General features: G+C 44.5%; 1 protein-coding gene and 1 long non-coding RNA gene across 6 annotated transcripts in view; one reads left to right on the top strand and one right to left on the bottom strand.

Moving 5' to 3' along the window:
* The window catches only part of LOC122561967 (protein HID1-like), a 114,646-nt gene that overhangs the window by 23,308 nt on the left and 65,744 nt on the right, over nt 1–25,594 (bottom strand). For 2 of the 4 annotated variants that reach the window (XM_043714309.1, XM_043714311.1), the window contains exons 11-16: nt 22,420–22,571; nt 13,806–13,884; nt 8,004–8,168; nt 7,399–7,626; nt 6,719–6,858; nt 5,534–5,572 (exon numbers count right to left, since the gene is read on the bottom strand). In XM_043714309.1, the coding sequence (XP_043570244.1) occupies nt 5,534–5,572; nt 6,719–6,858; nt 7,399–7,626; nt 8,004–8,168; nt 13,806–13,884; nt 22,420–22,571 (803 nt within the window). Of the gene's footprint in view, nt 1–4,860; nt 5,042–5,533; nt 5,573–6,718; nt 6,859–7,398; nt 7,627–8,003; nt 8,169–13,805; nt 13,885–22,419; nt 22,572–25,594 lie in introns of those variants that run through there. The other 2 variants (XM_043714312.1, XM_043714310.1) reach the window with 2 other exon arrangements.
* LOC122561968 lies at nt 1,738–22,468 on the top strand. 2 transcript variants are annotated; one of them, XR_006315177.1, is made up of 3 exons: nt 1,738–1,784; nt 9,960–10,206; nt 22,382–22,468. It is a non-coding gene; the product is annotated as an uncharacterized LOC122561968 (long non-coding RNA). The 2 variants fall into 2 exon arrangements; XR_006315176.1 differs by lacking the exon at nt 1,738–1,784 and adding an exon at nt 1,809–1,921.

The raw sequence follows: 25,594 nt of genomic DNA, 5'->3' as shown, positions 1-25,594 counted from the left end.
TCAATGAAGGCAAGCATACCATAGGCCTTTTTTTACTACCTTACCTACCTGAGCTGCAGTGATCTGTGGACCTGCACACCCTCTGCACATCAATACTCTTAAGGGTTCTGCCATTCAGTCTATGATCTTCCAAACTGCATCATCTTACATTTGTCTGGACTAAAGTCCATCTACCATTTTCCTGCCCATTACTCCAACTGATCTATACTGTATGCTCTGACAATCCTCCTCATTATCTGCATCACCACCAATCTTTATAACAGCCTCAAACTTACTAATTAGACAAGCTATGTTTTCCTCCAAATCACTGATGTAGACCATGAACACAGAGGTCCCAGTACTGATCCCTGTGTAACACCACTAGTCACAACCCTCCATTTCGAAAAGCATCCTTCCACCACTATCCTCTGTCTTCTATGACTAAGCCAGTTCTGCATCCATCTTGCCAGCTCACCCCGATACCATGTGACTTCACCTTTTGTACCAGTCTGCCATGAGGGACCTTCTCAAAGGCTTTACTGAATTCCATGTAGATAACATCAATTGCCTTTCCCTCATCAATCATTGCTGTTACCTCCTCAAAATGAACTTGATCAAGTTAATGAGGCATGCACAAAATCACCTCTGGTTTATCGAACTAAATGGAAACGCAGGCTTTAGGAGATGACTACGCTGGATGGAGGGGCAGTTGATGCTTTTCATTTTAAAACCAGCACTCAGATAGAAGTAGTTTATTCTCCACTTCTGCCATCCATTTCCGTCAGTGGCTGACTGAGTCCTATTCTCCACCTAATGCTGTTGTAATCTGGAGCTGTTTATACAATTGTTTTTAGAAAGCTGCTACATTTTTCTTCTCAATTCGAATGAGATTTATGTTGCTTTTTAACCTTGGCATGCAGTTTCTCTCCGTTCAACACTCCCTATTCAGTAGTGCATTAGTCCTGAGGACTGAACTCTTGCTGCAATACAATTCAATATTGATTGTACTCAACACACCTAGAACATCAGATTACTCTAGTAAAACATTCTATTCACGTTTGTTAGATCACTTTATCACATTATCCACAGAGACCTATAATTCCTGTCTTGAATACAATAATATGGTCATGATGGATGAGTGATGCAGTCAAGATGGATGTGAGTGGGAGGGCTCAAATAGAAAATATTTATTCATAAATCCAAGAGAAATATCTTCATTCAGAGAATGTTTTAGAGTGTGGCATGGGAGTAGATGAGGCAAATAGCACAGATATATTCCAGGGAAAGCTGGATAAACTAGGTGAACCAATTAAGGATTAGAAGGGTAGTCTAATAGATAGAATACAACTTCAGCACTACTAACAATGCATACGTTTTGTCAAAGCTTTTTGTCTTGCACTCATCAGGACAAATCATTAGAATATCAATGAGAAATGGAATTGAGTTGAAATCTATGCTGAGTTGCACTGATAACCAATTTAACATTGTCAGTTGGGCTGCACTGAACATACTGTATTTGAACATACCGGGAGATCTAATATATTAACATAAAGGTTCCTGTCCTTTCCAGACAGCAAGAAAATGCACATTCATTGTGCCTGCTTTAACTCATTAAGGCAATGTCTTGGCCAATCAGAGTCAGCCTGCCCAGTTGAAATTTAAACAAAGCTTTGTAGTGAACTGTCAATCATTATTTAACTGACCCCATTTTTCCATTAGAATGCCTCTACCAATCAGAGTACACTTGTCAACTAACCAGTATTATACAGAGGTTATTTTCCAAGAACTGGCCGGACGAGTGCAAGGTGAGAAAGCTTTGACTAAATGTGTCGTTTTCCAGCAATACTCAAGATTAGAAGGCATTGTTGATGGGGTGAGACAAAGTTGGGAGGAGGCCAATACAGAGCAGTAACTCCAGCAGAGACCAGCTGGGTTTTGTGCTGTAAGTAATTTGTAACACTTTGTCATTCAACCCAGAAAACAGTGTGCTGGAATCTATTTAGATTGAGTTGTAAGGAAGCACAAAGACCCTTTGCTAACATAGGTCCAGTAGTTGGGATGTAAGTCATCCTCACTCACAGCACACAGACAGTTAAAGCTGCAAGTCAGAGACTTGTCCCACTGGTTTGGCCCTCACTGTGGGTCAGAAACGTAGAAGAAAGTCACACAAAAAAGCAGGTAACTTTCACCTGGACCTGTCACACAGTCAAGAGAAAAAGAAAATATTTACAGGCCTGTCACCATTTGTGCATGTAACTGGCATAGGGTGTGTTTGTTTCTCTGCATGAAATGGAAGCTGTGGCAACATTCACAGCACTGAGCATTGGCACGAGCACGTGTTAAAGACTCAATATTAAGGAGTGAATACTCAGACTTTTCCTTATCACTGGATGTGGACATTATTGACGAGGTCACCATTTATTGCCATCTCTAAATCCCTTGAGCTGTCTTGCTGAACTGCTTTTGTCCATGCACTGTAGGTAGGTCCACAATGTCCTTAGGTAGGGAGCTCCTAAATTTTATGGAGGAAAGATCACTGATGAAGCAGCTGTAGGAGGTTGGACCTGGGACACTCTCCTGAGGAACTGTGTGGCAATACAGGAGGGAATGAATGTTTCAGATGGTGGAGGTGGTGCCAATCAAGTGGGCTGCTTTTCTCTTGATGGTATCAAGCTTAGATCTGCAGACATCCAGGCAAGTTGGTAATATTCTATCACACTTCTGACCTGAGCCTTATAAATGGTGGACAAGCATTGGGGAGTCATGAGGTCAGCTACCTGCTGTAGTATTCCTAACCTCTGACCTGCTCTTATAGCCACATTGCTTACATGGCTGTTCCAGGGCAGTTTCTAGTCAATGGTAACCCGCAGAATGTTGTTAACGGGGAATTCAATGATGGTAGTGTCATTGAATGTCAAGAAGTTATGGATAGATTTTCACATGTTAGAGATGGTCATTGCCTCGCACTTGCGTGGCAAGAGTATTCTCTATTTATCAGAGCAAGCTTCAATTTGTCCATGATCTGTTTTGTGTGTGCAGATTGTTTCAGTATCTGAGCAATCACAAATGGTGCTGTACGTTGCACAATTGTCAACAAACATCTCCACCTCTGCCCTTCTAATGGAGAGAAGGACATTGATGAAGCTACTAAAGATGGATGGGTCTAGGTCACTACTTGAGGAACTCCTGCAGAGTAGGGCTCAGTAGTCAGCTCTACTGCCTCACAGCTCTAGGGACTCAGGTTCAATTCTGGCCTCAGGTGACTGTCTGTGTGGAGTTTGCACATTCTCCCCGTGTCTGCTTGGGTTTCCTCCAGGTGCTCCGGTTTCCTCCCACAATCCAAAGATGTGCAGTTTAGGTGAGTTGGCCATGCTAAATTGTCCATAGTGTTCAGGGATGTGTAGGTTAGATGCATTAGTCTGGGGTAAACGTAGAGTAATAAGGTAGGGGAATGAGTCTAAGGGAGTTACTCTTTGGAGGAACTTGTTGGGCCAAATGGCCTGTTTCCACACTGTGGGGATTCTATGATGCTCTAAAGTCCTGAAGCTGAAGATAACTAACCTCCATTAACCACATCCATTCTTTCTTTGGAGAGGACTCCAACCGGTGTAGAATTTCCCATAACATTCCATTGACTCGAGTTTCACTGAGGGTTTTGGTCCTACACTAGAGCAATCATAACCTTGATGTTAAAGGCAGCCATTCTCACCACACTTCTGGAATTCATCTCTTTACAAATATAGTGTCAGTGAGCAGGGCAGTGTTAAGTAGGTGTTGCTCATGACATTATCGATAACCACTTCCATTACTATGGTAATCATTGAAATTAGACCGATGGGACTGTAAGTGTCCAGAGGGAATTTGTCCTGCTTTTAGTAGGCAGGACGTACCTGGGCAAATTTCCACATTGCTGGGTAGATTTCACTAAAACAACTTGTCTAAAGGAACAGCTGATTGTGCAACACAGATCCTCAGCACGTCAGCTGGAACGTTGTTGTGGCCAAATGCAGAATCCAGACTAACATAGTACAGTACTGAGGAACTGCTGCCTTACCAGAGGCGCTGTCTTTTAGAAGAAACATTAAACCTTCTTACTTTCTGGTCAATATACCGTAAATGGTTTCACTGCACTACTTCAGAACCAAGCAGGGAGGTTAACAGCGATGTCCTGGTCAATAATGATGCCTCAATCACATCACCAAATCAGATTATCTGATCATTATCAGATCGAGAACTTGTGGCAGCTTGCTGTGAACAAACTGGCTATCACATTCCAACATTTCAACAGTGACCACAGGTCAAACATAATTCACTGGTTGTAAAGTGCTTTGGGGTGCCCTTAAGGTGGGAAGGGTGCGATGTAAATACAAGCTCTTTCATTTATCCCTCATCTCTTTCCCCTCCAACACAGCAGTAGATCAGAAAGAAGAGAGGGAGTGATACTCGGGGTTAAAAAGCATGCACTAGCTGTCTAGATTCAAGCTGTGTAATGGGAATATACAAGATAAAACATTGGTGTCGCTGTAAAATATGATGCAGAGATAATGAGGGACTGTATTTCATAGCTCAGAGTTCCCACCGAATAGATTGAGAGTATTTGAAGAGTGAGAGAGAGTTCTGACCAGACCATTCTGTCCCGCAAACAGACTCTTACCATTCAAGAAATCCCTTAGGGGCCCTCCTGCAGCTCCAACCCAGGATCCAAGCTGGTAAACCCATGCCTAGCCAAGAGGCCACTTGTCATAAGCCCACAGGCTATTCAATATCGGCAGGAATCACAGCTGTTCCCAATTCCACTTCATTTTTTCTTTAATCAGTGTCTACCAGCTACACAACACATAAGGCAGACTGATACAGCTCTTCATTAGCTGTTAGATCTCATGGGATTCAGGGAGAGCTTGCCAATCCGATGCTAACTTGACTTGATGGCAAGAGGCAGAGGGTGGTGGTGGAGGGTTGTTTTTCAGACTGGAGATCTGTGACCAGAGGGGTTTCATAGGGTTCTCGGGACTTGGACTCAAAACCCATCATGGCAGATGGTGACATCTGAATTCAATAGGATCTGAAATTAAAAATTAGCATAATGGAAAACACAGACCTACTGTTGTTTTACTGCTGTAAAAACCCATTTGGCCTTCAGGGAAGGAAATCTGCCAGCCTTACTTGGTCTGGCCTATATATGACTTCAAACCCACAGTAATGTGGACTATTAACAGCCCTCCAAAATAGCACAGTTCAAGGACACTTAAATATGGATAATAAATGCCATAAAAAAAGTGACAAATACCAGTGATATCTACATCTCATACAAGAATGAAAAAAACATATTAATTGAAGTTAAATCCCCCGTGGAGGAGTCTGGAGTTTCAAGTCAGACTATGGAGCAGAAATCCAGGCCTCGGAATGCTTGATCCAGTGGTGTAACCACCACACTCAATATCTACCTGCACTTTAGCCACTGAATGAGGGGAGTAAGTACAACATCAGCAAACTAAAATCCTATGGAGGGAATGGTGTGGAGAAACTAATCTATGGAGACATAATCACATCTTACCCAGACAGTTCTGCAGGTAGTGGCAGCAAGAGCATCCACCTAGCAGTAGAAGGAGAACAGATTATTTTATAATTGGATCTCTCCACAACATACATTATAGAATGCAAGACAAACAGACCTTTCCAACACTCTGACCATTTTCAATCTCTCTCTCTTTCCCCATCCCTTTTCTGGAACAACTGATTCAGAGGATGATTTCAGAGACTTAATTCCTTTTCTCCACCATGTTTCACACCTTAAAGGACTGTTTTTTAAGTTGATGTTTAGATGAGGTATAAACACTATTACTGCATCAGGGACACTAAGTTTTAGCAGAACCTAAAACAATATAGTCATCTATTAAGAGGAAAATGGTAATATTGCAGGAAGCAGAACCTCATGAAAAAAAAGTGAAAAATTCTTCATAATCTCAAGTTGTTCCCTGGGATCTCATGAGTGAAATCCAAAGGCTAAAGGAAGAAAATTACTAAAGCTGCTAAACCTGCAGGTCACTTTATTTTTAAAAAATCTTTCATGGGATGTGGGTGCCACTGTCACTTTGCTGTCCATTCGTAATGGCCCTTGAGCTGAGTGGCTTGTTCAGCCATTTCAGACAGCAGCTAATGGTCACATTGCAGTGGTCTAGGGTTATCTAGGCCAGACCATTAAATAGCAGGTTTCCCTTCCTAAAGGGGCATTACTGAACGAGATAGGTTTTGTAAAACCTGTCACCGTTACCAAGATGAGCATTATATTCCAAATTTAGCTGATGGATTTCAATTCCATCAGCTGCTGTGTTTGCATTTGAACACATGTCCCTGTAGCATTAGCCAAGGCCTCTGGATGACCAGTCTAGTGAGATTACCACAATGCCACCGTCTCCCTGATATACTGGATGTACCCTCTGAAATCACTGTGTGAGCTAAAGGAGGAGGCCCACCATCATGGTACCAGGGAAGGTTGGCATGGATGGAGAAATGCTGCCTCTGCCACTTACACTCACGTTCTGACTATTAATTAATCAATTAAAGCAGGTCCAATTCCTTCCAGTGTCCAGCACAATTCTCCTGACTCTCAAACTGAATAATCCTGTTCATCAAGATGATAAAGAGGCCTCTATCACAAGGCACACAGGTTTCAATGGAATTCAGCTCCTCCAACAGAGATGGAGAAGGACGTTGTTGGCTGTTGATGTGACTCACTTACCGCACTTGAAGCCTCAGTGTCACTGGCTAACGGTGCTGGACAGTTCTCAGCCGGGCTGGCAGGCTGAGCCTGGCTTTGATCCACACGGCTCAGTGTTCCATCTTCTGACACCTGCGATTTCTCCGTCAGCTTATCTATTCCTGCACAGATAGAGACAAGAGGCAGGTTCAGTTATCGCTAAAACATCAACCCCAGGAGAAAAGGACACTGACCATCAGGAGACATGGGGTTAAACACTGACCGGCCGGAGAGAGGGGACCGCACCCGGGGCAGGGTCAGGGACCGCACCCGGGACAGCGATCAGGGACCGCACCCGGGACAGCGATCAGACTGTACCTGGGACAGTGATCAGGGACCGCACCTGGGACAGCGATCAGGGACCGCACCTGGGACAGCGATCAGACTGTACCCGGGACAGCGATCAGGGACCGCACCTGGGACAGCGATCAGGGACCGCACTCGGGACAGCGATCAGACCGCACCCGGGACAGCGATCAGGGACCGCACCCGGGACAGCGATCAGGGACCGCACCCGGGACAGCGATCAGGGACCGCACCTGGGACAGAGATCAGGGACCGCACCTGGGACAGCGATCAGGGACCGCACCCGGGACAGAGATCAGGGACCGCACCTGGGACAGCGATCAGGGACCGCACCCGGGACAGCGATCAGACTGTACCTGGAGTTGCAATGAGACTGGTTTTCAACGTGCCAGGCTCTGCTGGAGCAGCAGGCCGGGATCCTTCCATGGACACTCCTTCCTGTGAATTGGTCCGTGAGATCGGCTCAGTTGATTTCTTCTTCTTCTGCAGGGCTTTCTGGATGGCAGCAGGGTCTGTCGGGAGATTGGCCAATTGGTGGAACACATTGCGTTTCCGAATGATGGCATACACCAAGTTTGAATTCCCTGGAAAGAGAACAAGTGATCAGCACGGGGTTAGATCCAGAGCAAAACTCCATTACACTTTTAAACTGGAAGTAAAGTTCTCTGAACATTGTACCCAAACACCCACAAATCAGGAACTGCACATGGTTAGATACAGAGTAATATTCCCCCCATACTGCCCCCATCAAACACTCCCATGATATATACATTCCAGAGATAGGTACAGAGTAAAGCTCCCTTTGTACTGGGCCAAGAATACACTTCAACTCAAACCTGACAATATCTCTCCCATTACTCCGGTGTATCTTTAACCTGCCATAAATTAATGGAGATTCCATCACCACGAGATTAACTTACAACTTGTACATAGTAGGAGTCAATGCCCAGGTGATCCTTACCATCAAACTGGTACTGGATGATATTATTGAAGACCTCAAGGAGGAAGAAGACTAGATGATGGTTCTGAGATGCTGTGAACAGGAACCATGTTGTTGAGAAGGCTTCTAGTAGATGCAGTAACTTGTTTGCAGCAACCATTGACAAGCTCTTCAGATAGGGAGAGACTACAATTACAAACAGAAAATGCTGAGTGAATTGATGCAACTCATTCCAAGCCAGCCACTAACAGCCGTTTGATATAACTGTGTGACTCGTGAAGCTAATTCAGACAGCAGTTCAGAGGGCAGTTAAGTGCCAACGTTATTTGTTGTTGGTCTAAAGCCATATATATTCCAAGGGAGAGCATCCTGTGAACAGTAGATGACACACAGATAGTTGGAGGAGGTGGTGTTGAGGAAGCAGGGAGGCTGCAGAAGGACTTGGACAGGCTAGGAGAGTGGGCAGATGGAATACAATGTGGGAATGCGAGAGATTATCCACCTTGGTTGGACAAATAGAGGCACGGACTGTTTTCTAAAATGGGGAAAAGGTTCAGAATCTGAAGCACAAGGGGATTTGAAATTCCTAGTTCAGGATTCCTGCAGATTCAGCTGGTAGTTAGCAAGTCAGTACAATGGTAGCATCCATTTCAAGAATAAAAGAGCAGCGATGCTGAGGTTGTATACTACGTGATCAGACCGAATTTGGAATATTGTGAGCAATTCGGGACCCAGTATCTCAGGAAGGATGTGCTTGTGTTGGAGGTAGTCCACAGGAGGTTTACAAGAGTAATCCCGGGGTGGAAGGGGCTTGCCATATGGGGAATGAGTTGAGGTCTGGGCTTGTGCTCAATGGAGTTTAGAAGGATGAAGGGGGTCTCACTAAATCTTACAGAATATGGAGAGGCCTGGATAGAGTGGGTATGGAGACACTGATCTGAGAACACAGCCTCAGAGTGAAGAAGTGACCCTTTCAAACTGACAGGAGGAAGAATTTCCTCAGCCAGGGGGTGGTCAATAGATAGGTTCTTGATCAGGAAGGGGATAAAGGATTGCAGAAGGCAGGAGAATGGAGTTGAGGAATACCTCAGCTATTACTTAACGCTGGAGCAGATTTGATGGGCTAATTGGCCTAAATTCTGCTCCTACATTTTATGGTGTCACTGCCATCTCTATCTGACAGCAGAAAGAAAGCTGATGATATTCTCAAGTGATTGGAAGCAGCTTCCCGGATGTAAAATGCTGCAAAACATCTGACAAATATTAGAGAGTTCATTTTGTTGTAAAGTTGATCTCTGTTGGTGCAGTCTTAACCCCCCCCACCATTCACACTGATGGTGCAGCCCCACCCCCCTCCAGGTTGGGCTGCCATCCCTCCACAGGATACAGGGGTTTTATCCGCTCGAGTTTGACACCACTGCCACTTATTGTGCAGCCTCACTCATCCCCTTGGTTACTGCTATCACCCTTCATAGAGGTTCGACAATAGATTAATGGAAAACAAAATTATTAAATTGGACACTCAGCAGTGGACATGAAATGTAAGCAATTCAGTGAGAAGGTCCTTTGCTGAATTGGGTGGGTGATCGAGAAGGTACAGGGTCAACCGTGTCATGGAATAATCGTTTAAAATAAGCAATAGTGAACAAGCCATTTCCCTCCACAACAGTGAAGAGAAGGGCAGAGCAGACAATGTCAAACTGGGTGCAAACTCACTATCAGAGCTGAAAATGTGTTGCTGGAAAAGCGCAGCAGGTCAGGCGAACTCACTATCACCCAACTTACATAATCACAGAGTGCGGACTGACCCAACCCAACAGTCCCCTGCCTCACCATACATGCCTCCTCATAATCCCACCAAACAAAACAGGCCAAAGCAAAGATTATCAGCAATCAAGTTAACTTTAGGAATTTAGTCCTGCAGTTGCAGATGTCATTTATTTTAATCCTGGTAATTACTTTCGCCCTCTCAAACAGAACAAACAAAACAGGAGCGGTCTCCGTGGCGATGGACAAAGTGCAATGATCCGCAGATAAATGCACCATCCACAAAGTCCAGGTTCAATATCCAACCTTAACTCAGAAAGGGCAGTCACCGAGGAGCTGCAAGAGGCCTCAATTCCCCTCGATAGTGAAGGACAAGACCAAAACACAGCTTTCATTGAGTCAATGCCACACCCACATGGACACCAGCCTCGATGGAAGCTGAGGAGAGCTGGCCAAGGTGGGTGTGAAGCTCCTGATGTGGATCAGCCTGCTGTCACCCTGTGTTTAGGCTTGCACAATGACATTGGACAGGCAGGGAAATGGGTTTATTCTGGAGGTGGTGAGGGGGTTGTTGCAGAAAACATTCAAACCAACTCCACCCAGTTTGGGCTAAGTGGCCCAACTCCACCCAGACTTCCCCAGTCCCCAACCACATTCAACTCACACAGTGCAGGGTATAAATGATTCACAACAAAGGGCAGGAATAAGGGGGAGGCCGGGTGAGTGGCATGGGCTGTGATCTCAGGTTTGAAAGCCATCAGGGGCAGAAGACTGCAGTTTGTGGGAATTCTGAGTGACACTAGGAAGGGCAACAATAAGTCTTCATTTCAACAGAGTGAGCACAGGTAAATTGCGACGTCATGTGAACTATACTGTGAGAAAGTATTGGTTGGGAATAGATACATTCAGAAGAGTCAATGTAGTGATACTGATTACTGGTCATTAAATTACTTCTTTGAATTGATGCTGACTGAGAATAGCAGTATTGTGGAGCACGTGCAGGCTTTATGCTGGTTTCACTGTTCACTTTATGTTGGGAATTAAGGATTTTCCAGCACATCCTCATTTCCAGCTGAATGTGACTCCACAAGCTACACCATGTTCACTCAGCACCACCTAGTGGGCAGTCTGTGAATCTGTATGACATTCCAACTTCACTGATTCATAAAATCCACCCTTCAATTTATGAGCTGAGCTGAAACACAGAGGTGTGTGCTGGAAATGTGTCTTCCCCGTTCTATCAATTCACTTCAGCGCAGAGGACAATGCTCAGGCAGCACTGACCCTCGTGTCCCAGTTTCCAAGACACCGCGCTGCCAGTGAATTGCCCTTCTAACTACAGAATACATTAGGAACATTTTGGTCATAAAGAATAAAAAAAAAGTATATTATCTAAACACTGAGAGACTGCCAAGCTACAACAGACCCTTCAGTCCAAACTTGTCCATGCTGACCCAATCTAGTCCCACCTGCCAGCACCCGGCCCATAACCCTCCAAACCCTTCCTATTCATATACCCATTCAAATGCCTCTTAAATGTTGCAATTGTACCAGCCTCCACCACATCCTCTGGCAGCTCATTCCATACACGTACCACCCTCTGCGTGAAAAGGTTGCCCCTTAGGTCTCTTTATATCTTTCCCCTCTCACCCTAAACCTATGCCCTCTAGTTATGGACTCCCCGACTCCAGGGAAAAAGCTTTGTCTATTTATCCTATCCATGCTCCTCATGAATTTGTAAACCTCTATGATGTCACCCCTCAGCCTCCAATGCTCCAGAGAAAACAGCCCTAACCTATTCAGCCTCTCCCTGTAGCTCAAAACCTCCAACCCTGGCAACATCCTTGTAAATCGTTTCTGAACACTTTCAAGTTTCACAACATCCTCCCTATAGGCGAGAGACCAGAATTGCACATAATATTCCAACCAATGTCCTGTACAGCCGCAACATGACCTCCCAACTCCTGTACTCAATACTCTGACCAATAAAGGAAAGCATACCAAACGCCGCCTTCACTATCCTATCTACCTGCGACTCCACTTTCAAGGAGCTATGAACCTGCACTCCAGAGTCTCTTTGTTCAGCAACACTCCCTAGGACCTTACCATTAAGTGTATAAGTCCTGCTAAGATTTGCTTTCCCAAAATGCAGCACCTCGCATTTATCTGAATTAAACTCCATCTGCCACTTCTCAGCCTACTGGCCCATCTGGTCCATATTTCCTGTGCTCACATCCAAATCAATTATATAAATGACAAAACACAATGGACCCAGCACTGATCCTTGTGGCACATCGCTGGTCAAGGCCCCCAGTCTGAAAAGTAAACCTCCACCACCACCCTCTGTCTTCTACCTTTGAGCCAGTTCTGTATCCAAATGGCTAGCTCTCCCTGTATTCCGTGAGATCTAAGCTTGCTAATCAGTCTCCCATGAGGAACCTTGCCGAGTGCCTTAATGAAGTCTATATAGATCACATGTACCACTCCTCCTGCATTAATCCTCTTTGTTACTTCTCCAAAAAATTCAATCAAGTTATTGAAACATGATTTCCCATGCACAAAGCCATGTTGACTATCCCTAATCAGTCCTGCAGAAGGATCTGGGAATCCTACTACATGGATCACAAAAGGCTAGTATGCAGGTAAAGCAAGTAATTAGGAAAGCCAATAGAATATTATCATTTATTGTACAAGGAATTAAAACCAAAAATAGAGAGATTATGCTTCCATTTTGCAGAGCACTGGTGACACAACATCTGGGAGTACTGTGCACAGCATTTGTCTCCTTAAAGAACTGGAAGCAGTTCAGAGCAGGTCTACTGGATTAATGCTGGGAATGGGTACCTTCGCCTCTGAGGAAGCTAGGATAAGCTGAGCCTGTGTTCACTGGTGTTTATAGGATTAAGGGGGGATTTTATTGAAACATATAGGATTCTGAATGGTCTTGACAATGGATGTGGAAGGGATGCTTGTTTGTATAGAGGAACCTGGGGTCACTATTTAAAAATAAGAGCTGAAGTAAAAAAAAAACACCCCTCAAGAGGTTTGAGAGTTGTTGGAAAGGCTCCCCGAAAAGGCAAAGAAAGCAGAGTCTTTGTATAGTTTTAAGGCAGAAGTGGATATATTCTTGTAAACCAATGGGATAGAAGGTTATTCAGCGGAGGTGGATTTGAGCTTACTTTAAGATCCCCTAGGCTCTTATTGAATGGTAGAGCAAACTCAGGAGGCTAAATGGAATACTCCTGCCCCTAAAGCCTACTTCGATAGGTTTGATTTCTCTCCAGATAAAGTCTTCGATCAATAAGACAACAAATCATAAAGGAGGGAATAAAGTTCATCAGGTTAGAAGAATATATCCTGATGGGAGGAGAAAGAGTTTGCATTTACATCGCACTTCTCATGCCCACTGTGGTCTGAAAGCACATTGCAAATGACAAGGTACTTTCAAAGTATAATCATTGTTGCAATGCTGGAAAAAGCCAGCAGCCAAATAGGTGACATCAGAATCCCAGAAGCATTTATCTGATAGTGACTGATAATCATTTATTTTGGTCCTGCTTGAGGTAAATATGGGTCAAGACACTGAGTATAACGCCCTACCCTTCTCCCAAACAGGCTCTTCCATGTTCACATGGGAGGGCAGACTGTTTAATGTTTCTCCCAACCTCTGATGGTGCAGCACTCTCTCAGTCCTGTGCTAGGAGTGCCTCTGGAGTGGGAATTGAACTCAGAACCTGGAGTGCTGCCCACTGAGCCCCAGCTGGTTAGATAGCAAATATCTGTAAGTAGGGCTCACATTACATTGAGGAGAAAGTGAGGACTGCAGATGCTGGAGATCAGAGCTGAAAATGTGTTGCTGGAAAAGCGCAGCAGGTCAGGTAGCATCCAGGGAACAGGAGAATCGACGTTTAAGGGCTTATGTCCGAAACGTCGATTCTCCTGTTCCTTGGATGCTGCCTGACCTGCTGCGCTTTTCCAGCAACACATTTTCAGCTCACATTACATTGGGTGACCCAACCAGCAAACTGGAATGCAAGGAGCTTTATGCAGACATACCGTTGACAACGATCGTAAGCAAACAGTCGAACAGTGGCTGGAGTCGCTGGTGCCCACTGGTAATAATCTTGTGAAACACCTGTCACAAAGGAAAGATCAGTCAAGCGGACTCTGATAGAAACTGCCCCTGCCCATTCCCTCTTACATCATCATTGCCCGTGACATGAAACCCCCCCTTAAAGGTAAAATCTTCACCGTGGAAGTCGGGAACCTGCAAATTCTCAAGCTCCTCTGATTCCACATCACGTCTCTCTGCTCCTCCCCTTCTCCCAGTGTTCCGCTGATCATCAGAAACGATTCGCTGTTATTCTCCTGCACTCACTGAGCCCACTCAAACCCCACCCTTTCCAACTCTGACCTCATCACTCTTATGAACGTCAATCTTTTCCTTCCTTTCTGAACTAACTTTCTGCTACATTAACTTTCTGCTATATGGGGGAAATGCAGATAAGACCAGAAGAGAATTAGGATAGAAGACAGCTGCAAAGAGTACATAAGTATAGAACAGCGGGGCTGAATGGCCTGTTACTGTTGGTTCAATGTAATATATTTAATTATTTCAAAGGAAATTATTTCATTGATATAGCACCTTTATTGGCCTCTCAGGGCATCCAAAAGCATTTGCAGCTCATGCAACTCCTGGGGAGTGTAGTCACTGATGGAATGTAGAACACTCAGCACCAATTTACACACAGCAAGATCCCACAAAATCCAATAAGATAAATGACCAGATAATCTGATGCTTTTGAGTTTAGTTTGAGGGAGTAATGTTGGCCAGGACACCAGGAAACATTATGAGAAATAGTGTTCGTGTTTATGTCACGGAATCACTTCCAACACCGAACAGACAGACGGAAGTTTAAAGTTTTTGAATAATGGAAAAGTCTGTGGCACTGCCAGTATTAACTGGAATTTCACCAAGTGGACCCAATGGGCAGGAGAGGCAAAAGGAAGGGCATGGCAGCACTATACAATAAGGGCAGAGACAGAACACAAACTCACTGAGACTCCTTACTTAGCCCCTTCCAAAACCACTACCATCTGAGATGGTAGGGAGATTGCCAGGGCAATTCATATAGTTCCATTTTACATCAAGGGTGGTAGTGACAAACCAGGGAATTACAGATGACTGAATCTCACATCAATGCTAGGAAAACTATTGGAAAACATTCTGAGAGAACTGATCTCCATCTGAAGAGGCAAGGTTTGATCAGGGAGGCAGCATTGCTTCATCAGAGGGAATTCATACCCTAACATATTTCACTGAACTTTTCGAGGTGACCAAATGTTTCGATGACAATTTTGATCCAACATTGTCTCCTGAGACTGAGCTAGAGGATGGCAAGGGAAGGCTGATGGTGTCACTGGAGCCCAGCACGCTGTCGTGAACCAGAGGAATTAATGCTGGGCCCCTTATTGCTCATGATATATATAAACAGTGTAGAAGAACATGGCAGGAGGGCGGGTATGGTTGATAAGTTTGCAGATCATATACAGGCTTGCCAGGTGGATGACAATGAGGAAGATGGTTTATTAGATAGACTGGACAGATCATAGATTGGTAAGCTTAACATCTGTAGTAGGTGAGTTACCTGAGAAGGTTCTGAGAGATAAGATATACATGTATTTGGAAAGACAGGATTTGATCAGGAGTAGTCAGCATGGCTTTGTGTGTGGGAGATCATGCCTCCCAAATTTATTAGAGCCTCTTCGATGAAGTGACCAGGAAGGTTGACGAGGGCAGGGTGGTAGACATAGTCGATATGGATTTCAGTAAGGCCTTTGATAAGGTTCTCGATGGCAGGCTGTTCTGGAAGGTTAGATTGCATGGAATCCAGGGGGAGCTGGCAAATTGGATACACAATTGGCTTGATGGAAGGAAGCAGAGGGTAATAGTGGAAGGATGCTGTCAGACTGGAGATCTGTGACTAGTGGAGTGCCTCAAGGCTTGGTGCTGGGCCCACTGCAGTTTGTTATCTATATCAATGATTTGGATGAGAATGTATAAGGTATGATTAGCAGATGACACTAAAATGGGTGGTATCATGGACAGTGAGGAAGTTTATCAGAAGTTGCAGCAGGACCTTGATCAGCTGGGGAAATGGGCTGAGAAATGGCAAATAGTGTTTAATATAGATAAGGGTGAGGGCTTGCATTTTGGAAAGTCAAATCAAGGTAGGAGTTTCATGGTGAATGGTGGGGCCTGAAGGAGTGTAGTGGAACAGAGAGACCTTGGAGTTCAGGTGCACAGTTCTCTGAAAGTGGAGTCAGAGGTAGACAGGGCAGTGAAGATGGTTTTTGGCACCACTGGCCTTCATCAGTCAGGGTATTGAGGATAGAAGTTGGGAAGTTATGTTGCAGTTATACAGGACGTTGGTGAGGCTGCACTTGGAGTTTTGGTCGCCTAGCTATAGGAAGTATGTTACTAAACTGAAATGAGTGCAGAAGAAATTTACCAGAATATTGCCAGGACTTAGCGGTCTGAGTTATAGGGAGAGGTTGGACATGCTAGGACTTTTTCTTTAGAGCATAGGAGACTGACAGGATATGTTATAGAAGTGTATAAGATCATGAGGGGCATGGATAGGGTGAATACACTCAGTCTTTTTCCCCATGGTTGGGGAATCAAGGACTACAGGGCATCAGTTTAAGGTTATAGGGGAAACAACAGGGAACTTGAGGGGTACAGAGGGTGGTACACATATGGAATGAGCTGCCAGCGGAAATGGTTGAGGCAGGTACATTAACAACATTTAAAAGGCATTTGGACAAATACATGGATAGGAAAAGATCAGAAGGATATGGGCCAAGTGCAGGACATTTTGGCCTGTCTCCGTGCTGTCGGACTCTATGTCTCTATCAGTGGCAGATGGAAATGAACCTTGAAAGGTGAGAGGTGATGCACTTGGAAGAAACAAGAAGAAAAGGGAATCCTCAATGAATGACAGGACATCAGGAAACTTAGAAAAACTGGGGAATCTTGGGGTGCTTATTCATGGATTTATGAATGTGGCATGACAGGCTAACAGGGGTTTGAGGAGGCATACAGGACACTTGACTTCATCAGTCGTAGCATGGATTACAAGAGTGGGGAGGTTATGTTATATAGGGTTTGGTTTGGTCCCAGCTGAAGTAATGTGTGCAGTTCTGGTCTCCGCACTAGAAGGAAGGATGTGATTACACTGAAGGGGTGAAAAGGAGATTTACCAGGAGATTGCCTGAGATGGAGCACTTTAGCAATAAAGAAAGGTTGAATAAGCTCAGATTGTCTTCTTTAGGCTGAGCGGGGACCTGATTGAGGTATTTAAGATTATGAGGGGCAAGGATAGGATAGATAGGAAGCAACTGTTCCCCTTATTCGAAGGATCACCTGAAGTCAAGTAAAAGGCAGGATGTTTAGAGGGGATTTGAGGAAAATATTTTTCATCCAGAGGGTCGTAGGTATACACCACCAGGGAAGGTAGTTAAGGTAGGTAATCTCACAACGTTTAAAAAGTTCTTAGATGAGCGCTTGAAATGTCACAACATTTGGGTTATGGGCCAAGCACTGGAAAGTGGGAATTGTGTAGAATTAGACCAACTTCTTGTCAGTGCAGACTCAATGGGCTGAAGGGCCTCTTCTCTACTATAGAATGTTATAAGAACACCATCCCCTGCAAGTTCCCCTCAAAGTCATTCACCATCCTGACTTGGAAATATATCTCCATTTCTTCAGTGTCACTGGGTCAAAATCCTGGAACTCCCTCCATCGGAATATTGTGGATATATTTACATCCAAGAATGCTGTTTGCTATCTGTATCAATGATTTGGATGAGAATGCAGCTCACCATCACCTATTCCAGGGCAATTAGGGACAAACAATAAATGCCCAGCCAGCAAACCCGCTCCTACAAATGTATAGGCAAAAGCAGAGGGTATCCAGTAGCTAGGGGACTAGGACAGAGAGATAGCATGGACCTAGTACAGAAATTAGTAATAAGGACCACAAAAGCAGTCAACCTCAGACTGCTCTTGGTTCCATGCATTAGTGATGATGGATATAGAGCAATGAAACAACAAAACAGACAGGCTGTGCAGGAGAGACAGCGTCATATTATTGCAATATTCGGACCCATTCTGAGAAAATGGGAGCTGTATAACTGGAGGAGATACACGTCACCAGGGCCATACTGTGGTGGGGATGTTTGCTCGGGCCATTGTTGTTGCTGTTGGAGGGCAGGGGTTGCTTGAATTAGTTTGGAAGGACAATGAAAACCTTCATGTAAATTTGGAGGGAAGGGGAGCAAAGCTGAAATGGAAGACAGGAAATTAGGAGTGTGACATTAAAGCCAACATTGAAACGTAGCTTAAACGAAGGCTGCAAGGACAGCTCAGACTTCCTGATTACAGGTTTTTCAGACAGATACTTCAGAAATAAGAATGGAGGGAGTTACAATATTGGTTAAAGGAACAATTACAGCTGTAAGCAGGGATGTTATGATAGTTGGGCAAGTCAACCTTATTAATGGAAACAAATATAAAATCAGTGCAAAAGGAATCTAGAGGGCAGATTCTTAATTCAGGAGGCCGTACAGGTTGGGCCCCTATTCTCTTGAAGAAAAAAGGCTGTGCGGAAACCTAACTGAATTCTTCAAAATGATAAAGTGAGTTTGAGAAAATGTTTCCCTGTGTGGGAAACGCTATATCTAAGGACAATTACAATAAGAGAGAGACCAAGAAATCAAACAAGGAATCCTGAAGATATCAGCAGGGCTGTCAGAAACCGGGGAGAGAGAAACAGAGTTAATATAGAGTCTGGTGTGACTTTACCTCAGGGAGAGGTTCACAGATGCTGCCAAACCTGGTAGATACTACAGCATCTACAGGATCTTGCTTTCAATTTTAGGGAATTGAGAAGAAATTTCTTTAGCCAGAGTGCAGTGACAACGTGAAAGTTGTTACCACAGAGAGTGGTTAAATGAATGATATTGACAGACTCAATGGGAAACCGTACAAGGATTTTTTTTAGATTAGATTCCCTACAGTGTGGAAACAGGCCCTTCGGCCCAACAAGTCCACACCGAACCCGCCAAAGCGCAACTCATTCTCCAACATTTACCCCTTCACCTAACACTATGGGCAATTTAGCATGGCCAATTCACCTGACCTGCACATTTTTGGACTGTGGGAGGAAACTGGAGCACCCGGAGGAAACCCATGCAGACACAGGGAGAATGTGCAAACTCCACACAGACAGTCGCCTGAGGCGGGAATTGAACCCGAGTCTCTGGCGCTGTGAGGCAGCAGTGCTAACCACAGAGGGAGAAGAGAATAGAGGAAGAAAGATGGAAGAGACTGGAGTGCAGTATTAATGCCAGCACAGACTGGTTGGGCCAAATAGCCTGTTTCTATCTATGTCAATACAAATACACAAATCTTTTCAGTCAGTACATATTGGTGCTGAAAGTCAACTGATTATATTTAAGAAAGTGGGTGAAGGGACTTCCATGAAGATATTGGCTGGTGTTACAGGGAGAAGGCAAACTGGCTAGTAGCCAGGAGCATTGACCATCTTTAAATACAAGGCTACATATCTGCTGAGAGTGCACCATGAACTGTGTTAATTAGTTGATCACGAAAGTATATTTTCTATTATTTCAACTCTTATTTCCGAAGTTACATTGAGTCGATGTTGATTTAGTTTGTTTGGTGGAGCGAAAATCTGAAAGTGTGAAATCTTGTTGCACAATTCTTTCCATCCGTGAAATTATTCTCTTTTTGAAAAATAAGTTATGTTCTCTGAGGGGAATCACAACACCAAGTAAATCACAGATCAACCAAACTTCCGGGGTGGGAAAGCTATTGGGAAAAAGATTGAGAGGACAGAATCACTGGTAATTCAGAAAGGGCATGGATTAACCAAAGATAGCCAGTCTGATAAGGCAAGGTTGTTTCTGACTATGCCCCCGAACCTTTTTTTAAAGGAGGTAATAAGGGGAGTCAATGAGGGTAGTCAGGTGTAATCTCCAGAGACTTTTCACAATGTACCTGACATGGCAAACTGGTCAGAAAATTAAACTCCAAGAAACCAAAATGGAAAATTGCAGCCAAAATCGGCTCAATGGCAAGAAGCAAAAACATAATAGTTAATGGGTGTTTCTGTGACTCAAAGACTGTTTCAATAGCATTCTGAAGGGCAAATTACTCATGTAATCCTGAACATCAGGGTTCTAAGTTAAATGTAGAAGGGATGTTTAAGAAGTTTGCAGGTGATCAGCCATGATCAGATTGAATGGTGATGCAGGCTCGAAGGGCAGAATGGCCTACTCCTGCACCTATTGTCTATTGTGATATGAAAATTGGTTATGTGATTGATAGTGAGGAAGAAAGATGATGGATGGTTGACAGACATAAATGCATTGGTCAAAGAGACAGAATAATTGCAGAATGAAATTCATTTTGAAGTGTTAAGGCATCCACTTATGAAGAGAAAACAGGACAAGGGAATCCGTGGTAAACGCTCAGATGTGTGAAGAAACGGAGGGACCTTGGAGTGAATATCCACAAACCGGTCAAGGTAACAGATCGTGGGACATAGTTTCCTTTAAATGTTTAGGCATTGAAAGTAAGAGCAGAGGAGTAAGAACAGAAACAGATAAAACATCAGTTAGCCGACAGCTAGATTACTACAGCCCGTTCTGGTCACCGCATTACAAGGTAAATGTGACCATATTAGAGTGAGTACAGACGGGATTTTCCCAGAGTGGAAATAGTTTCCTCCCACAGTCCAAAAATGTGCAGGTTAGTTGAATTGGCCATGCTAAACTGCCCGCAGTGTAAGGTGAAGGGGTAAATGTAGAGGAATGGGTCTGGGTGGGTTGCGCTTCGACAAGTCGGTGTGGACTTGTTGGGCCGAAGGGCCTGTTTCCACCCTGTAAGTAATCTAATCTAATCTAATCTAATCTAATCTAAATCAGTTACTAGGGGACTTAAATTTAAGGAGAAAAGGAATGAGGTTAAAGAGATGTGAGAGGCAAGGGTTTTTCTTGTATATAGAAGTGCTTGGCAAACACTGCCAAAGGAGCTAGTGGAGGCAGATACCATAGCTGCTTTAACAGGATCCTGCACAGATAATATGGATATGCAGAAAACATGAGTTTACAGACAACATAGAGACAAAAAGATTTTAATTTAGGCAGACATTTTGGTGGGCCGAAGGGCCTGTTCCTGTGCTGTATTATCCTTTGTTTTTTTTTTCATTTGTGAGATTATTGCCAGGGCTGGAGAATGATGGTTACCAGGAAAGATGGGATAGATTCAGGATGCTCGCTTTGGTCCAAACGAGGCTGAGGAAAGCTTTAACAAAAGTGTAAAAGAAAAATAGGTACAGGCAAGGATAGGGTAAATAGCCCAGGTCTTTGTCAGAGGGTAGGGGAGCCCTAAACTAGAGGGCATAGGCTTAAGGTGAGAGGGGAACGACATAAAAGAGACCTAAGGGGTAACTTTTTCACACAGAGGGTGGTACAGGTATGGAATGAGCTGCCAAGGAAAGTGGTGGAGGCTGGTACAATTATAGCACTTAAAAGGCAACTGGATGGGTATATGAATAGGATGGGTTTGGGGGTATGGGCCAAATGCTGGAAAATGGGACCAGATTAATTTAGGATTTCAAGTCAGCATGGATGCGTTGGACTGAAGGGTCAGTTTGCTCTAAGAGTGGAGGGGACAGCGATTGAAGGTAATTGGTGGGTGATTAAAGAGGGGTTGTGGAGAAACTGGGAGCCTGAAAGGATGGCAGAGGCAGAAATTCCAATCCCGCTTAAAAATATAATCTAACATGGCCTTGAAATGCTGTAACCTACAGGAGTATGGAGCAAGCATGGGCAAGTGGGATTAGGCTGGATGGCCTTTCCATGGTTAGCACAGACAAAGGTTTCGGTGAGCTGCTCCTGGTCTGACCTGTCTCTGATATGGCGTGCCTTGGCCAACGGTTACATTTTGGCTCATGTCACAAAGAGAGATCATTCGGGATTTGAGAGATGTTGCTGTGCATAGTTTGTTTACTTTGCTGCATTACAACAGTAACCTCCATTTCAAAGATACTCCGTTGACAGGAAAACAATTTGGGATATCTGAGACTTGTGAAATGTGCTAGAGAAACGGTGGCTCAGTGGTTAGCACTGCTGCCTCACAGTGCCTGGGACCCGGGTTCAATTTCAGCCTCGGGTGACTGTCTGTGTGGAGTTTGCACATTCTCCCCGTGTCTGCATGGGTTTCCTCGGAGTGCTCCAGGTCCCTCCCACAATCCAAAGATGTGCAGTTTAGGTGAATTGGCCATGCTAAAATTGCCCACAGCGATGTGTAGGTTAGGTGCATTAATTAGGGGTAAATGTAGAGTAGTAGGGGAATGGGTCTGGGTGGGATGGTCTTCTGAGGATCGGTGTGGACTTGTAGGGCCAAATGGCTTGTTTCCACACTGTAGGGATTCTATGAAATATGTTCCTTCTTTTCCATTTGCAAATTTTTTAAACAGGATTCAGATTCTCAAACTACCTGTGTAAGATTTAACCTCACGTTCTCTGGATTACTAATGCAGTACCATAACCACTCTATCATCACACTGAGCAAGCTTACAATGATAAGGAGATCAGCATGGGTTCCAGTGAACACTGGGATGTCCATAGGCACACGGACCGAGTACGGCTTGTTCAGTCGGACACCAAAGTTGCGCTCTCCACTGAGAAGCAGGAGGATGAAGACCCCAATGTGCATCAATCCCACCCGAGCTGCAAGACAAAAGGAAAAGCAACGGTCACATTTCTGTCTTTTCGTGTGTTCACCAGCTTTTCTGACAAAGAATGTAGCAAACTCTCCAGTTTTTCCAGAGCTGCCCTCCCAGCGCTTCTTCCATGTGGCAGCAAAGGCATGTTCTAGCTGCTGGCCAGACACTACTCCTCCACTGGCTGCTCTAGCACCTGATCCCTCTTGTTCCACTTGTCCCACACTGCGTTCTCTGGCTCTTACTCTGCTTCATCAGTCTCACATCGTAGTTATCAGACATTGCAGATTTAAAGTTCACTCAGTGAGGTAATGTTTAAAATAAATCTAAGCAAGTCTTGTGTCTGATTTCATAGTATTTTGTGTCAATGCTCCAGTCCAACAAGAACTGGCCAGACCTGTTCCATGATCAATATTTACTTAGCACAGAACATGATCTTCAAACGACTGCAGAATTCCTTAAGCACTGACTCACACTGACTACAGCCCATGACGGTTATACAGTAGCACCTCAACATTCGAACAACCCTGTTCACAAACAAATCGGTTTACGAACAGGATTGTACGTAAAACTTTGCTTCAACGTACGTACGAAATTCAAGGTACGAACGTAGGTTTGAACGCAAAAAGCCCGTGTGCGACCACGTGGTTTCATTGTTCTGCTTTGCTATGCGCTTGTTGAACGCAAAAGCTCTCAGGCCCCGCGTGATCTCACTCAGTTCGTCTTTGGCGCGTGCGCTGTGAACAGCGTTCGTTGCTACGTCCAAGCATTCTTACTCTATCCGAACAATGGGAAAAAATTGATTCAGTTGGCGAACTGGGTCCCGGAACAGATTAAGTTCGTAAGTTGAGGTGCTACTGTACTAATATAAAATCTACAAATCTCAAATAAAATCACAAAATGCAAGTGAGGGAGTCATCTGTGGAGAGAAAAACAGAGTTAATCTTATATCAGCTGAAAGATCCTGGCCCAGAAACATTCTGGTTCTCCACAGAGCTAATGATTTCCTACATTTTGTATTTTCATACATGTGACATGGATGTTACTTTTGGCAAATATTTGCAGCCGCCTCATCTCAACATGAGGAGCTGTAATGAGTGAAATCCTGCAGGGATCACTGCAGGAGCTTCAACTATTCCTTGTTCATATTAAATGACTTGGATGAAGAAAATGAATTTATGGGAGCTACATTTGCTGGTGATAGGTAGGTACTAAACTGTGAAGGGGGCATAAAGAGTCAGCAAAGAGATATGGAGAAGTTAAATGAATAGGTAAAAAATTGGCAAATGTAAGTGTAATCTGAGAAAATGTGAGCTTTGACAGAATGAATAGACGAACAGCATATCAGTTAAATGAGGAGAGGTGGCAGAACTCAGAGGGACCAAGGGATCTGGGAGCCCTGGTACATGAATCACAAAACTTTGTTCTGCAGATAGAGCAAGAGATTACAGGAAGTCAAATGGAATGTTAATGTTTATCGCAAGGGGAATGGAATATAAAAGTAAGGATGGTTTGCTGCGTATGTGTCAAGTATTGGTGCGGTCACATCTGGAGTGCTGTGCACAGTTTTGATTTAGAAAAGAATATAAAGGCGTGAGACGCAGTTCAGAAAAGGTTCACTCAATTGATAGCGGGGCAGGGGAGTTATGAGGAAATGAGTCGCGAGTGTGGTGTGGGAAAAGCACAGCGGGTCAGGCAGCATCCTGCTCCTCAGGAATTCCTGATGAAGGGCTTCTGCTCGAAACGTCGATTCTCCTTCTCCAGCACCACACTCTCGACCCTGATCTCAAGCATCTGCAGTCCTCACTTTCTCCTAGTTATGAGGAAATGTTAAACAAGCTGGAAGGTACTGGCTCAAAGAATGCGAGGTGACCTTATAAGACATATAAGATTGTGAATGACCAAACAAGGTGGATGCTGCAGGAACATTTTGATTAGATTAGATTCCCTACAGTGTGGAAACAGGCCCTTCGGCCCAACCAGTCCAACACCGACCCTCCAAAGAGTAACCCACCCAGACCCATTCCCCTCTGACTAATTGACCTAACACTATAGCAATTTAGCATGGCCAATCTACCTGGCCTGCACATCTTTGGACTGTGGGAGGAAACCAGAGCACCCGGAGGAAACACACGTAGACACGGGGAGAATGTGCAAATGACCAGAATTAGGGGACGGTGTTTAAAAATAACAGGTCTCCCACTTCAGAAAGAAAAAAGGATTCTTTACTCTCAGGGTGGTGAGTATTTAGAACTATACTCCACAGAGGGCTGTAAAGGCAGGACTGATGAAGACATTTAAGGTACAGGCAGATAGTTTCTCAACTAACAAAAGAGATCAGTCATTTCTGAAGAAGCAAGCTCAAGGGGCTGAATGGTCTACTCCTGCTCCAAACTTGTATGTTCATATGTGTTCCAGCTTCTGTCAAGGACAGATTGGTTTCTGGAGACAATATTGAGCTTCATAGCATGACAAGGCAATACTGCTGGGGACAGGTCTATCACTGTATAACACTGGGGTACAGTACTGGTGGGGACAGGTCTGTCACTGCATAACACTGGGGTACAGTACTGGTGGGGACAGGTCTATCACTGTATAACACTGGGGTACAGTACTGGTGGGGACAGGTCTGTCACTGCATAACACTGGGGTACAGTACTGCTGGGGGCAGGTCTGTCACTGTATAACACTGGGGTACAGTACCGGTGGGGACAGGTCTGTCACTGTATAACACTGGGGTACAGTACTGGTGGGGACAGGTCTGTCACTGTATAACACTGGGGTACAGTACTGGTGGGGACAGGTCTGTCACTGTATAACACTGGGGTACAGTACTGGTGGGGACAGGTCTGTCACTGTATAACACTGGGGTACAGTACTGGTGGGGACAGGTCTGTCACTGTATAACACTGGGGTACAGTACTGGTGGGGACAGGTCTGTCACTGTATAACACTGGGGTACAGTACTGGTGGGGACAGGTCTGTCACTGTATAACACTGGGGTACAGTACTGGTGGGGACAGGTCTGTC

Source organism: Chiloscyllium plagiosum, chromosome 24 (genome assembly GCF_004010195.1).
Source record: "Chiloscyllium plagiosum isolate BGI_BamShark_2017 chromosome 24, ASM401019v2, whole genome shotgun sequence".
Lineage (NCBI taxonomy): Eukaryota > Metazoa > Chordata > Chondrichthyes > Orectolobiformes > Hemiscylliidae > Chiloscyllium > Chiloscyllium plagiosum.
The sequence above is the reverse complement of the archived record's forward strand: the minus strand, read 5'-3'. Positions and strand labels throughout refer to the sequence as shown.